The following is a 13,679-nucleotide window of genomic DNA, read 5'->3' as shown; positions in this document are numbered from 1 at the left end:
CTGTCCTCAGAGTTCAGCACATCACTCAAAACAGATACATCAGGTGTCAAGGTAGTGTGTCTTGTGAGTCCTTGATTCTCCAAGGCTCCTGATACTTCATTTTTCATAAAGACTAGATGAACAGAGAAATACTTTACTGAGGGTTAATCATACTCACATAAATAATGCAATCCCTTTCCCTACCAGCTGACGGAAACTTGCAGATTTTTTTTCCCCCCTCCAAGTCTAGGTGAACTCTGCCCCCCACCCCCATATGCCTTTTTTGCAGGGATTTTTGTGACTTCTCCAGGAATTGGTGATTTTGGTTTGGGATTCACTCCACCCAACTCCAAATATCAGTCATCAAAATACCTCTTTGAGATTAGGATTTATCAAATCCTAATTCATGTAAAAATTCTATAAACTGCACTGAATTACAGTTATGTTTCTTTTCATCTCAATTTTGTAGTCTCACCCAAAAATCCAACTTTCCATGTTATTACTGCCCTCATTACTGAAAGATTCTTGTAGGACTGTAGGACATTGAAGCCACGCGATAGTTTCCTGAGAGCAAAGTAGTTTGTTTCCATGCATTTTAATTGAACTTTTGACTCACAGAAGTATCCTGCAAGGTTTTCCCTGAATAATAAAAGACAGGTTTGGTTCCAACTTTGAGGAGAATGTGAGGGTTTTTAACAGAAGTTAGGTTTTAGTGCTAGGAAAAGAGGGAATGATGTAGGAATCTTTTGCCCTGAATTGCTGCACAGCTTTGTATCTTCCTACTCCCTTCTTAATTTTGTGAGGTTTAACAAAGAAAAACCATGCAAGTTTGGTATTTCCAAATCCCTGGGTATTCTAAGCTATGAAGCGCAGGGAACGTAAGTGTTCCTCTTTGCTAAAGACAGCTGCAGGTATTATACACGAGATGATTAAACATGTATTCCGTGAGATACAAGTTAAAAAGAGGGGAATACAGAAGGTCACTAGGCAGCTTTCTATCAGGAAAGAGTTAGTATAAAATATGTGTTATTTATTACTCAAGATACTGCTCAATCCCCGCAAACATGCCGAGTTTTCATTACACCCAGAACATCAGTAGCAAAAAAAAGGCCTGTATCAAGATAAAGGAATAATAGTTTTATAAGTTTTTTAATAACTTTATAAGGTTTTTTATATACATAGGATTTTATCACATTGGGCTAATGCTGCCATCAAAAAAGGTGTCACTACAAGTAGTACTATTTAGTATTATTTAACCAAATAAAAACAATTCATGCATTAGAAAGTCACTTTGTTTTCAGACTCAGTGAGAAAATGCTTCAATAGTAACATTCAAAGTGTGTTTGTTGCAACTAAAGTGGTTATAGCACCTCTTCTCTCAAATGAAATCTCAGTTTCTAAGAAGGTTTGACGTTACCAGAAACATCAAAAAGCTAGAGAAAGCATATGAAAGGAAAAAAAGATGAGAATGCAGCTGGCTATGATATTCTGCACAGGAATATTCCAAACTTCTTTTTGTTAACATTATGGCCAGAAAAAATGCCAACTCCTAAAAATATTTAAAAAACAAACCAACCAAACTATTTTTCGTGACAAGCAAAACCACAACTCAGGAGCTGCTTTTAGCCCATTTTTACTTTTCTTTAGCTCAGGGACAACAAAGGGGTAAAGGGAAACTTCTGTTGCAGTTGGTTGAACACCCCAACCTCTGAAAAAACAGGAGTCAGCACCACACAATCAGTATGCTGCCAAACAGCAGCTCACACATTTTTAGCTTACTTATTCAATATATTATTCTACTTATTAGAAAGCAATTACACTTATTCTTTACCTGTAAACAGCAATTGCGGTATGAATTACACTCTGTTGCTTCCTCTCTGCTTGGGGTATGCTTCCCTCTAAAGAAGTCAGGAAACCCTCCTAAGAGAGGCGCACCTTCCTCCTCTCTCCCCCTTTATGGAAGTCTCCTGAGAAACTCCACCTTTTTAGGGAGGAGCTGACAAGAACCAGGCAGGACATCTGAGCCAAGGAGAGATTTACAAGCCTGACAGTTCAAAAATAGAGTCTGAATGTTGATGTTTCCCAATGAGCCAAATTCACTGAGATTAGTTTTTAGATTAAAGCCTGAGGAAGAGCCCTCTCCAACCAATAGGAATAATTGCCACGCTGTAACTTTCTTTGTAATATGGCTCACAACTACTGGTGTGTATTAGTAAATATTTAAAGTTCTTAGTCCAAAATTCTGCATTGTTTATAAACTTGGAGCTTTGTTTGGGGCAATATGTTAAAACAATAAATTATTGACTACATTGCAGATTTTCTCGGTTTCAGTGTAGGGACAATTGTAATGAAAGTGAGTTTTGGAGGCTGAGGTTTATTGCAGAGTTACAAAAACAAGAGTGAAAAATGAGTAATTGTATCCATGTTGCCAGTCTGTGTTAAGTGAAATTACATTTTTCTGAGGGGTATCATTTGCAGCATTTCACACATAGAAGTTGTATGTCTTAAGCCTGCTCGCCATTTATATATACAAATCGAGGTGTGTTCTTGGCTTTCCTGCAGAGCTTTGTCTCACAAGCCCCACTGGATCTAGCCGCAGTGAGTTTATGAGCTCTCCTCAGCCGCCGGTACAAATTTTGACAGAGATCATAGATCAGAGCCCTCAGCCACGACAGTTCACAGTCCGGTTTATCGACTGAACTGGCTGAACCGCACATTAACGTAGCGGGCTGTGACCTACAGCAGACCCTTCTCCCTTTCCATCGCCCTCTCAGGGCCAACTCTGCGGGCTCCAATGACCAACCCTTGCCAAGCGAAGCTCTCGAACAACCCACAACCGGCCCACTTTGGAACCCGCCATGTCGGTGCAGGAGCGGTTCCACCTCCACACGGCGGTGCCCACGCACACCCCACCGCAGCGGGGACCGCACCAGCCCATCAGTCCATTTCTGCTTCAGTTGTTACTGGCAGGGTTGGTGTTCCTCTCCCGGGGGGGGGGGTCCACGCTGTCACCTCAGGTGTCATTAAAGCGTCAGGGAGGGAGATGAGCCAGAGAGCCGCTGCCGTAGCTCCGGGCAGAGGTGGTCGCGACCGCTGAGGGACGCGGCATGGCGGAGCCAGCACAGGCCCTGCCCCGCGGCCTTGAGCCAAAGAGGGGCTGAGGGGGGAGGCAGGGACGGAACGAGACCCGGCCCTCAACCCTGCTCGGCGCGGCGGCCCCGCTGACTCCGGTGACCCCCATCCCACCGGCTCGCACCGGCTGCCCGAAGCAGCAGGGCCGCCATCTTGCCGCCAGGCTCGCCCCGCACCGCCGCCGCTCTAGGGTAGCCCTAGCGGGATCGCGCCCGATCTCTATGATACTGAGGCGCCCCGCCCCCGGCCGTCTCTATGATCCCAGCTCCCCACCGGAGGCGTGTACCTCCACGGCTAGACGTACGCTCTGTCCCGCGGGCCGACTCTATGGTTGCATTTTCTCGCCCCTCTCCGGGCGCTGATTGGCCGACAGGACGGCTCTCGCGAGACCCGCGCGCCTGCGGCCTAGGCGGAGGCGGCGGAAGGGGCCCGCGTTCGTGCGTCGGCAGCCGGCACCGCGGCGCGCTCGGTAAGATGGCGCCGGCGGATCCGCTCCTTTCCCTCGGGGGACGGGGACTGGCGGGGTCTTTCCCCTGGCCCAGCGGGTCGGCTGGCTTTCGAGCGCTGCGGGTGGTGGGGACGTGTTGGGCCTGCGGCGAGCGGGGCCGAGCGCTTGGGTGGCCCGGGCCCCGGGGAGGGCCGGGTCGGGGGGGGGGCGGGCAGCGCCTCGGCGGGCCGGTGGCGGGCGGCGGGGTGAAGGTCAGGGTCCCCCGGTGGGCTCGGGTCCGCCGCAGCCTCGTTTGTGGCGGGAGCCCTATTGCCCCCCCCCCCCCGCCGCGTGGTTGGGAGCGGCGTGAATGCGAGTTCGGGGAGCGATCGACCCCTCAGCCGGCCCCGGGCTGATCCTGCCTCCCGCTGTCCGACTTACCCCGGGTGCGGTGTGGTTTTGGCGGTAGTTCAGAGAAGGAAAAAGCGGCTGGAAGTGGGCTTGTGCTGAGAAGGCGCACTGCCGCTCGTGTCTGCCCGAGAGGGGTGGCGGTGCCTGTTGCTGCTGCTGCTGTTGTTGTTGCCGCCTCTCCTCCCCCTTTCGCTGCTCCTGTGATCGTGACTTGAAGGTAGAAATGGTTAAATGCCGGCTTTAGGGAAGCGCTTGGCGTACGAATCTGAAAAAATAAAAAACAACCCACTGCCGGGAAAAATACTGGGAGATAATATTTTAGTAGCATTGACAGGAGTACTTCTGGGGACAGGGAAGCTAAGCTAGCGTAAGTCTCTTAGTTGTACGTTGGGTAACGTATCGTGCAGTTTTGTAGCTGTACAATATATGGAGCTGTCCCGTCTTAAGTTTTGGTGAAAACTTTAAAGCAGATATTGTTTGTGTAGGCATTGCTTTAAACGTTTGTTACAATTTTTCTGGCTAGCTGTCAAACTCTTTGATTCATTTGTTTCACACTGTGATGCTGTGGGTCCTGTATAAATTCCAAACGAGACTTACTTGGAGTGGATTTAAGAGTAAGTACAAGAAGATGGTGTTTCAATTTTTTATTCTGACGATTGATGAAAGCAGCTTTAGAGACTGGCTAGTAGATGTGAAAGAGTGCAGGAACAAGGAGGAGGAAAATGTAAAATTGTGGTTTGAGATAAAAGGGTCTCCTTTGGATTATTAATTTAAAAGATCTCATAAAAAAGATATAAAGGTGGTAGTAGCATAGTGCTTACACACATTAAACTTACTTCTTCTTGAATCATGTTAAATGAGATGCTTTTCTTTTCTTGTAGTAAGAGTCCAGGATGAGTTATGCAGAAAAACCTGATGAAATCACAAAAGATGAATGGATGGAAAAACTTAATAACTTGCATATCCAGAGAGCAGACATGAACCGCCTTATCATGAACTACCTTGTTACAGGTGAAAATGAGTAGTAATGCTAGGAGGCTCTTAAATGTATGTCACTTATTTTATCGAGACAGACAGTTTTGGCTAGAATATGCTACTAGATGGAGTGAAATTAAGGGCTTTGAGGACTTTGTGATTGTTGTTGGCTTCTCTTAGCAATGTACAACTGCTCTTGCGTTCACTTAAGTGGAAACTCACTAAGATTCAGAGGCCGAGTAGTTATCATGCGATAGAAGTGACATTTATTAACCTTAGCGCTTCTGCTAAAAGATATAGAAAAGAAAGTATTTTCTGGAATGCTGTAAACAAACATGACCCGCTTCTGTATGATGTCCTTTTTTGTGTCGTTAAAACAAAGTTCAAGATACATTGCAGTTGTTAAATAGCACTCTGAAAGTTGCACAGAACAACTATCAGAAGCAAGTTTTAACTGGCTAGAAAGATAAACTCTAAAACGGCACTGCTGTCAAAATAGTTTGAGACCAAAAATATTAACCCCTTCAGCATATGGCCTAATCTTATACTTAGAACAATCAAAAACCCTCAGAAATTGTCCCTAGCAATTATGATGCATACCATCACAGTAAGCTATACTAGGGTGGAGGCATTTGTATCCGATCTACACCCCTGTTTACATTGGTGTGTAGGTGAAGCCTCTGGGAGGAAGGAAGAGCATCTTAGTGGGTGGCGTAAATCGTTTTTGTGTATATGAAAGCGTGACTTAGGATTTAAAATAGCTGTTAGAACTTTAAAAAAATATAGCGTTAGTACAAGAAAGCAAAATTAATTTTCTTTTTCTATTTCTTCTCAGTAAAACTGCTAGGTCTGTGTAAACAGATTTGGGGGCTGGAGGAAAAAGCAAAACCACCCAGATTTTGAAAATGTGATTTTGAAAATCCCATTTTGGAATAAGTACACTGCTCTAAGTATAAAACAAGCTTTCAAGTTAAGAGGTAGCGGATTACAAGTTGCATGCATCCTTAGAGAATGAGGGCACAAGAGTTAAGAATTAATTAAGCGTGTACTGTTAGATGCCTGTTGGATAAATGCCTGTTTAAGTAGAGAAGAATTTTTCAGAAGTTCGGACTTAATCTTTAAATGCCCCAAATGCACAAGCAATACTCAAGTCTTTTCATTTAAAGTGATGGGTTTTTTTAAAGTGTTTCATAAAATGTATTTTATAGGTAAAATATTTCTATTTCAGAGGGCTTTAAAGAAGCAGCAGAGAAATTTCGAATGGAGTCTGGAATTGAACCCAGTGTTGATTTAGAGACTCTTGATGAAAGAATAAAAATTCGAGAAATGATATTGAAAGGACAGATTCAAGAAGCCATTGCGTTAATAAACAGCCTCCATCCAGAATTGCTAGATACAAACAGATATCTTTACTTTCATTTGCAGGTAAGGACAGGTGGCACACTTTATCTTTGTTTTAGAGGTTGCTGAGAGACTGGAAAAAGTAGTGCAGATTTTACGAGTACGTTGGGAGGTTGTGACTGAATATGGATGCAATTTCAAGTGTTTGTTCTTGGCATTGTTCTGTAGCAACAGGAAACTTTGTGGCGTGGTGCAGAAACCATCATACAGAATTAGTAACATGAAAACTTGTAACAACAGCAGTGGTCTGTGACTTACCAACTTCCATTTACTGTTAGACTGAATTTCCAGTAGTTCCTTTAGTAACACATCTTTTCAAAACGTGTTACTGAAAAGCGTCAGGTTACCTTTTTCAGTAGGTTTTGTAGACAAGTGTGCCGCTCCTTGTCTCACACATTGAGAAGAATTGACCTCAAACTGTCAAATTATGGATTAGCATTTGTCTCAAATTACACACTAATGTCTGAAGATTACAGTCTTGAAATACTGAAGATTTGTTAATTTGTTCAGCTAATATTGCTGTGTCTTTCATATATAGCAGCAGCATTTGATCGAACTGATTCGGCAGCGTGAGACAGAAGCAGCTCTGGAATTCGCTCAGACCCAATTAGCAGAACAAGGCGAGGAGAGCAGGGAATGTCTGACAGAAATGGAGCGTACACTGGCTTTGCTTGCCTTTGATAATCCCGAAGAATCACCATTTGGAGACTTGCTTAACATGATGCAGCGACAGAAGGTAGTCCTTTCTCAAAAGGAAATAGATGTCTTTTATTCGTATGTGGTGAAAATAACGTCCAAATATTTTTGAAATGTTTAGAAAAAACTTATATAGTGGTATGCAAAAGAACGGAAGTATTTCTTAAACAAGATTAAAAAAACCTGGTGTTACTGTATTCAACTACTTGGCTCTCTTCCTTGTTTTCTCCAGGCTCATAGTCTATGGAGCTTTGTCCTGACAACGTTCTGAGGAATTAGCACACTAGGTGTGATCTTTTCAATGTCTGTGTGACATTAGTGGTGTTAATCATATGAAAACTATTACTGAACTCCAGTATTTCTTTTCCAGGTATGGAGTGAGGTTAATCAAGCTGTTCTAGACTATGAAAATCGTGAATCAACACCCAAGTTGGCAAAATTACTGAAACTACTACTGTGGGCTCAGAATGAGCTGGACCAGAAGAAAGTGAAATATCCCAAAATGACAGACCTCAGCAAGGGGACGATTGAAGAACCCAAGTAAAATGTGTGCAGATGGACATCAAACAATCTTAGTACTGCACAGTATACGTTTATATCAGTCTGTGACTGAAATATTTTTACTACAGTACAGCACTCAATTCAGATTTTTCAATGAACATCTAATTTGAAGGGAGAAAAGTCCCTTTTAAATGCTGCAAAAACTGCATTGAAAGGCGCTGTATCTCTTTGAAAGTCTGACTTAGGCTATGCACTATAATACATTTTTAAAAAACAATTAAAACAGGACAGGAAACATAGCATTTTTAAAAGTACAGAACTCAAGCTTTCTAATTGGCTACTGATGCCTAGTTTAGTGGCCAGTGAGTCGATACGGAGTTATATTGGCAACTATTCAGTTAAGTTTAACTGTCTCCTGTTTAAAATGTGTATATAGAACAGTGAATATTTTCTACCTTTAAGTTATAGCCAGATATACATTCCCCTTAAGAGTAACTGGTCAAGTTTTCATCTATAAACTTTGCAGTAAGGTCAACCTTTTGCTTAGGAAATAGTGTACAAACTTGTAAATCATAATTTAAGGACTGTTTTTTTGTTTGTTTGTTTTTTTTTCCTTGTTTCTGACTTTTTGGTGCTTTATATGGTGAGAGCTATGTTCATAACGGATCAGTGACCCATCTTTTCAGGAGGAGTATTGTTGGAAATCAGTTTTTTCTTAATTTTCATGAATGACCAAAATGGCCCCCAGAGGCATTTGAGGGTTTTTGTTAACAGGGGCCTTTCCCCCCTATAATAAATTTGCAGCTGTAGACACTGCAGTGATTCCAGCAGGCTACTAAAGCTTTGAAGGCCACTGGATGTTTGTAAGCTGAAGGACATGCTTGTGTTAGGAAATTAAGTGGAGGGGAGAGATGCTCGTTGAAGCCTCTGATGCATCATCTTGTGTAGGATCTGCCTTCATGCTTGCTGAATAAGAATTATAGTTTTAGAGCTACTTGGGCTGTTTTTATGCCTTGAGCTGAGCAGAGCAGGGCTGTCTAAAAACAGAAATTTCCATTTTCTCAATTCTTCCATACCTTTCTGAAGAGATGCAGTTCATCTTCACCTGTATTTGTTTACTGACTGTCCTCACTCTAGTTAGGATTATAGTTTTAATGTTTTACATGTGAAGTCCGGACTTTCAAGTCAACAAATTGTAATCTTCTGGGTATGGGATGTTCTGGTCGACTCAATTTTGCAGCACTGTACACTGGTATATATCCAGTGGCAGTAAGCACTAATCTTGCCAAATCGATCTCTAGAGTTTTAGGTCCGTACATCAAGTTATTACAGATTTGCTGAACAAAGGCCGAGCTGATGGGTGAAATAGCTTAACATCATGAAACACTGGCAGTTGTCACACCAGTCCCATACTGTACATAATCTAGTCTTGTATGGTAGATATTACCCTGTAGAATGAAACTTAGTTTTCACTTAATTTTACTGGAATACTTAAGCATTAAACTGTATAAAGCTTTGCAGATACACCTGACTTACGGAAACTAACAAAACCTGTTACTGATTGCATTACTGTGAACACTGTTTACTTGTGTAGCTATTTTTTGTGGGGGAAACCATAGTTTGTTAAGCAGCTATTAGAGATGCGGAGCGCCAAGGTTAAGCTAGATGATGGATATAACAAAATTATTTGTTCCCATTTATTACTGATCATTCTGTTCTCCACTTCGAGGCATTTGTGGTATGGAGGTCTTAACAAACAAGCTATCAGTAGCCCCCCCCAACTACAACAGTCGTCTGGCTTTCCTTCACCCAGGCTGGTTATTCTAACACCAAACTTTTAACAGTTGTGGGTTTGGGGTTTTTTGGTTTTTTTTGGGGGAGGGGGTTGGGTTTTTGGGTTTGGGGGTTTTTTGTGTGTGTTTTTGGGGGGCTTTTTGCAGTCGGTTGATGTCTGAAAACCATGTATAACTTTTAGTTTGTGAGAAACTGTATGGTTAATGTAACTTTGTTTAATAACAAACTAGAGAAACAAAACTGGAATAGCTCTAATTTCTTCATATATAACTGATCAGCTTTTCCTCTGTTCTGAGACTTGCATTGTTAAATCTCATCTGAAGCTTCTCCTGGATGAAGTGGAAAGTGGTGCATTTTTGTGGCATGACTAGCATTTTTCTCCATGAGAAATGCAGTATTACGGTCCTGGTTGAGAAGTTCACTGTACTTCTAGAACGCTACATTAATTTCATATAGTATTTGGGCAAAGATTGAGCATAGATTACTTGAATTTTCACTAGCTTGATTTTTTTTTTCCATTAAAAAATAAACATGTTTTTTAAGGGGTTTAATATAAAATTAGTATAGAACTATTTCACTTTGGTTTTATGAACATGCCACATTGATAAGCAGCTTTAATCTGTAAAGTTTTTGGTAACTGCAAGAAAATATTCGAAAGCTATGCATTTTAGAGAAAGCATAAAGGTAGTGATATTGGTACTTCTAAGGATCTTTATATTAGTGTATATAAAATAGTTTGCATATACAAATATAATATATAATCTGTTTGAAATATTCTTGAATGGTAGGGGCTGTGAAACATATAATTTATGGAAATATTGTACACAGTAAACAGACGTCTCAGTACACGAATGAACTTTTGTCATATGCATGAGAAGTGTCTTATTTGGTGACTACTAATGAATGGGATTTTGTTAACCCATTTTTGTTAGATAACCACTTTAACAAATACTATTAAATGCCACTTTGATCAGTTTGCTTTAGTGTAAAAATACATATTTTGTTCCGCTTAATTTAGAACGATACGAAAATAACTTTTCTAGGAAGATTTGTTCCAAACTCAATGGTGGCAGACAAATCTGGTAATTAAACATGGTACACTACACTCATTCCTCCCCCAGCCTTTCCTTTGTTGAAAGCAAGTAAGATTTTTTCATTAATGCTATGGACATGAAGAAGTTGGGTTGCAAAATACCCTGTCTTACATGCCTCTGCAGAAAGGCTGTATATCAAGTGTGTTTTGATTAGGCTACAAATCTCTCTCCTTTTCCAAAACCTATCACCTTGCTAATAACTGTCGTCTTCGCTTTTACCATGTTTCTTTTCTGCCTGTCAAATTCAAGCTAAACTGTGGTTGCTTCTGTTGTACAATGGAGTCATTTGTGAAGGGTGAGGGATAACAGGTTTCCATGAGGATGAAGTACTAGTGATACTTTCTGAGAAATACTTACTGAACTGTTTAATTTTATATAGCTGGAAAAACAGAGGCTGCTGCACAGAAACTAACAGCAGAATTTTAAGTAAAGCATTTCCTCTCAAGACTTTTGAAGAGGCAAACATACAGAGCTTGAAACCAGGTGAAGTACCTCTTTCTCTTTAAGATGATTTCATTGAAACACTTTCAGCTCCTTCCACCCACATTAAAAGAAAAATTGAAATGAATGTGGAGAGCACTTATGTAGCATTTAAGATATGTGAAATTACCTGGAAAGAGTTCTGTCTCCTTTCCACTCCTTGTACATATAGGGCAAGCCATTACATTATTCTAGGATGATTTTATTGTTTTTAATTTGTAAAATTTATGCTTTGTATGCTTGAGTATAAGCTTAAAAGCATTACTTAAAAAAATCCTTGACTAGTAGATGAGTGTTGCTCGACTTATTTCAAACCACTTTCTGTCCAAGTTCATTACGAAGCTTATTAAATTGAGTTGGAGCGTGATCCTTCTGTGTCTTATCTTCACGGGTAACGGGGCCTCCTGCTGTCAACAGCAGCTGAAAGCATCCTTGAGATACTTACCTCAAAGAATATAAAAGGATGTGGAGTCATATTTTTCCCTAAATCTGCCTTTAGGCTACAGCAAGTTGAGATGGGTTCAGACCTGCACTGTAGGTCTCTCTTCCATCCAGAAGCAATGTTGCCAGTCAGTATTTGTTTCTGCTGTAGTGTTCTTAACGAAAAGGGACGAGTAGGGTTTATAGCTGTTGCGTGAACAACGGTGTCCCCCCACCCTGCTCGTCAGCTAGTTTGCTTTATGTGCTCAGCTGTGCAGAGACAAAACACAAAGCTTTATGAACAGCACCCTCAAAAGCATTTGTATTTCTCAATAGATACGTCGAGGTGCTAGAAACTATTTTTATTCCTTTCCGCTCCTGCCTTCGGATGATTAAATTAAGGACAAGATTGGCCAAACTGCTGGTGGGCTGCACGTTGATGTGTTCAGGCACCTCGGAACCAGAAAGCCCTGTGCATTCTCTGTCATGCTCTTCATGTTAAATGGGGATTCCAACGATAGGCAGCTACCTTATACCCAGCTGGCTGAATTTCTGCATGGGAGTTGCTGTTCATTTGAAGACAGTCTCAATTTGTCAACTTTTCTGAGCATTTCCTTATTTCTCAGCATATTGCTGTCTGCAGCAATTTTGCAAAGTTGCATTATTTAGCCCTAGGAACCACATGCGTTTTCTTCAGGCTGGACAAGTTGCATTGAAACTGCTCTTGGTTAGCAGGGAGCGTTCAAGCTGCAGTTGGACTGGCCTTTCAGGAGACAGTTGTCCTTTATGGAATGTGTGAGCCTATTTCTCCTTTCACACCCCTTCAGGATCTGGTCGGGATGGGTACTTAACTTTGTAAAGTCTTCAAGTAATACAACCATTGTGTGGATAAACTTCAGTGATAGTAAATGTCAGCCCAAATAATAACCCAATAATCTTTTGTTTGGTTTAATCTTTTGACAGATTAAGCTGAACACAGGAAAAACTAAAGGAGATTGTGTTCTTGCATAAGATTATTTTCTTCAGATTGTGTTCTTGCATAAGATTACTTTCTTCAGTCAGCCCCTGTCTTCTGAACTGATTCCATTTGCCATTTAGTCAGCTCGGTGGGAGGTTTGCTTCCAGAAAATTATGCAGCAGTAAAAGGAACGATGGCTGTGTTTTTACTTTTTAAACTTATTTATGCGCATGTGATGGATGTTACGCTCAAACACTTTTTTTAACTGCAGCTGGTTTTGACAGTGAAACTAGCTTCATACGCGAGAGGCAAATTAGTCAAAGAAGCTATTAATTGAAGAGGTAATACTGAGCAGTAAAGGAGAGGAACTGACGAGTACAACAAATAGAGAAAACTTTGTGCGATGTGCTTGATTTCCAAATTGAATCATAATTTTAGTAAGTTAGTAGCCACTGTTGCAGTGTCTGTGTTGGAAGTGCTTGTATCCCACAGCAGTGAGACTTAACATAATACTAACTCATACACGGGTACGAGTTAAGTTTTCTGTATCTGTGATTACTGTACCGTGCCCAAGACCTCTTCAGTTCTTTTTCTGAGCTTATTACATGCATTTTGCTTCTGTAGTTACACTTCTGTAACTCATCTCCCCTCCTGCCTCAAATTAACTTAATCCAAACTTACACACTATTTAAAAAAAAAAACATTGAACAATGGTTTTGATTTTTGGCTGCATTTTACCACGACTTGGCTCCCTCTTCTGGAAACGGGCACAGTAGCAGAGTATGTACTTTATAGTTTCCAGTCTCCTGTCCAAATGAAGGGAGAAAAGCCTACAACTGGATGAAGGCTAAGCCCTGTGGTTACTACACATGGTTCCTCTCAGTTTCCACTTGTACCAAAGCTTGTTGTATTTGTTTTCTCTGTTGGTAGCAGGACTGCGCGACCGTGTGTGGCTATGCCACAGGCCTTTTGGGGTAGATCTCATTCCTCTGAGGAAGAAGAGCTGAAGCAAAGGACAAAGTATGATTTTACGATTTTTGCTTTTGTCAGCCTTGGTGACCTCCTTCTTCTGGAGTTGTCTCTATGGTGTGTGAGGAACCTTTTTGCTATTTCAGTCTCTTAAAGCTCAGCTCAATAATACTGTTAACCCTCTTGATTTAAGTAGCTAACTACTCTTCAGGGACCTGCAAAGTATTCATGCTAGAAGAATGGGTGAGTTAGCTAAACATTAGTCTGCTACAGACTTAATTTTAATGAGCATTTACAGGCTGCTGGCTGCAGGAGTAGCAGCTGGGAGGTGCCTGCACCTGTGCCCTGTACTTTTTTGGTGCAGCCCAGAAGCTTTTGAAACCTTTCCCAAGGGCCACGTATGACCTTGGTTGGGCTGTGCTGGAGCTCCTCCATCCTTTGC

The 13,679-nt window shown here is 41.6% G+C and overlaps 1 protein-coding gene across 2 annotated transcripts; it reads left to right on the top strand.

Moving 5' to 3' along the window:
• Positions 1 to 3,461: 3,461 nt before the first annotated feature.
• On the top strand, positions 3,462 to 11,257 carry GID8 (GID complex subunit 8 homolog). 2 transcript variants are annotated; one of them, XM_052785790.1, is made up of 5 exons: positions 3,462 to 3,580; positions 4,831 to 4,960; positions 6,153 to 6,349; positions 6,864 to 7,061; positions 7,392 to 11,257. In XM_052785790.1, exons 2-5 carry the CDS (start codon positions 4,843 to 4,845, stop codon positions 7,563 to 7,565), a joined length of 687 nt encoding a protein of 228 aa, XP_052641750.1. In that variant the 5' UTR covers positions 3,462 to 3,580; positions 4,831 to 4,842; the 3' UTR covers positions 7,566 to 11,257. The 2 variants fall into 2 exon arrangements, with proteins under 2 accessions (XP_052641750.1, XP_052641757.1); XM_052785797.1 differs by lacking the exon at positions 3,462 to 3,580 and adding an exon at positions 4,473 to 4,563.
• The last annotated feature ends 2,422 nt before the right edge of the window (positions 11,258 to 13,679 follow it).

Source organism: Harpia harpyja, chromosome 1, assembly GCF_026419915.1.
Source record: "Harpia harpyja isolate bHarHar1 chromosome 1, bHarHar1 primary haplotype, whole genome shotgun sequence".
Classification (NCBI taxonomy): domain Eukaryota; kingdom Metazoa; phylum Chordata; class Aves; order Accipitriformes; family Accipitridae; genus Harpia; species Harpia harpyja.
Note: the sequence above shows the minus strand (reverse complement) of the source record. Positions and strands in the feature narration are given on the sequence as shown.

What these genes read in the sequence shown, in the direction of transcription:
- GID8 (XM_052785790.1), top strand. Translation starts at nt 4,843, where the DNA reads ATGAGTTATGCAGAAAAACCTGATGAAATCACAAAAGATGAATGGATG. An exon ending in CATGAACTACCTTGTTACAG is followed by an intron (nt 4,961 to 6,152) that starts GTGAAAATGAGT and finishes TTTCTATTTCAG; the next exon opens with AGGGCTTTAAAGAAGCAGCA. An exon ending in ATCTTTACTTTCATTTGCAG is followed by an intron (nt 6,350 to 6,863) that starts GTAAGGACAGGT and finishes TTTCATATATAG; the next exon opens with CAGCAGCATTTGATCGAACT.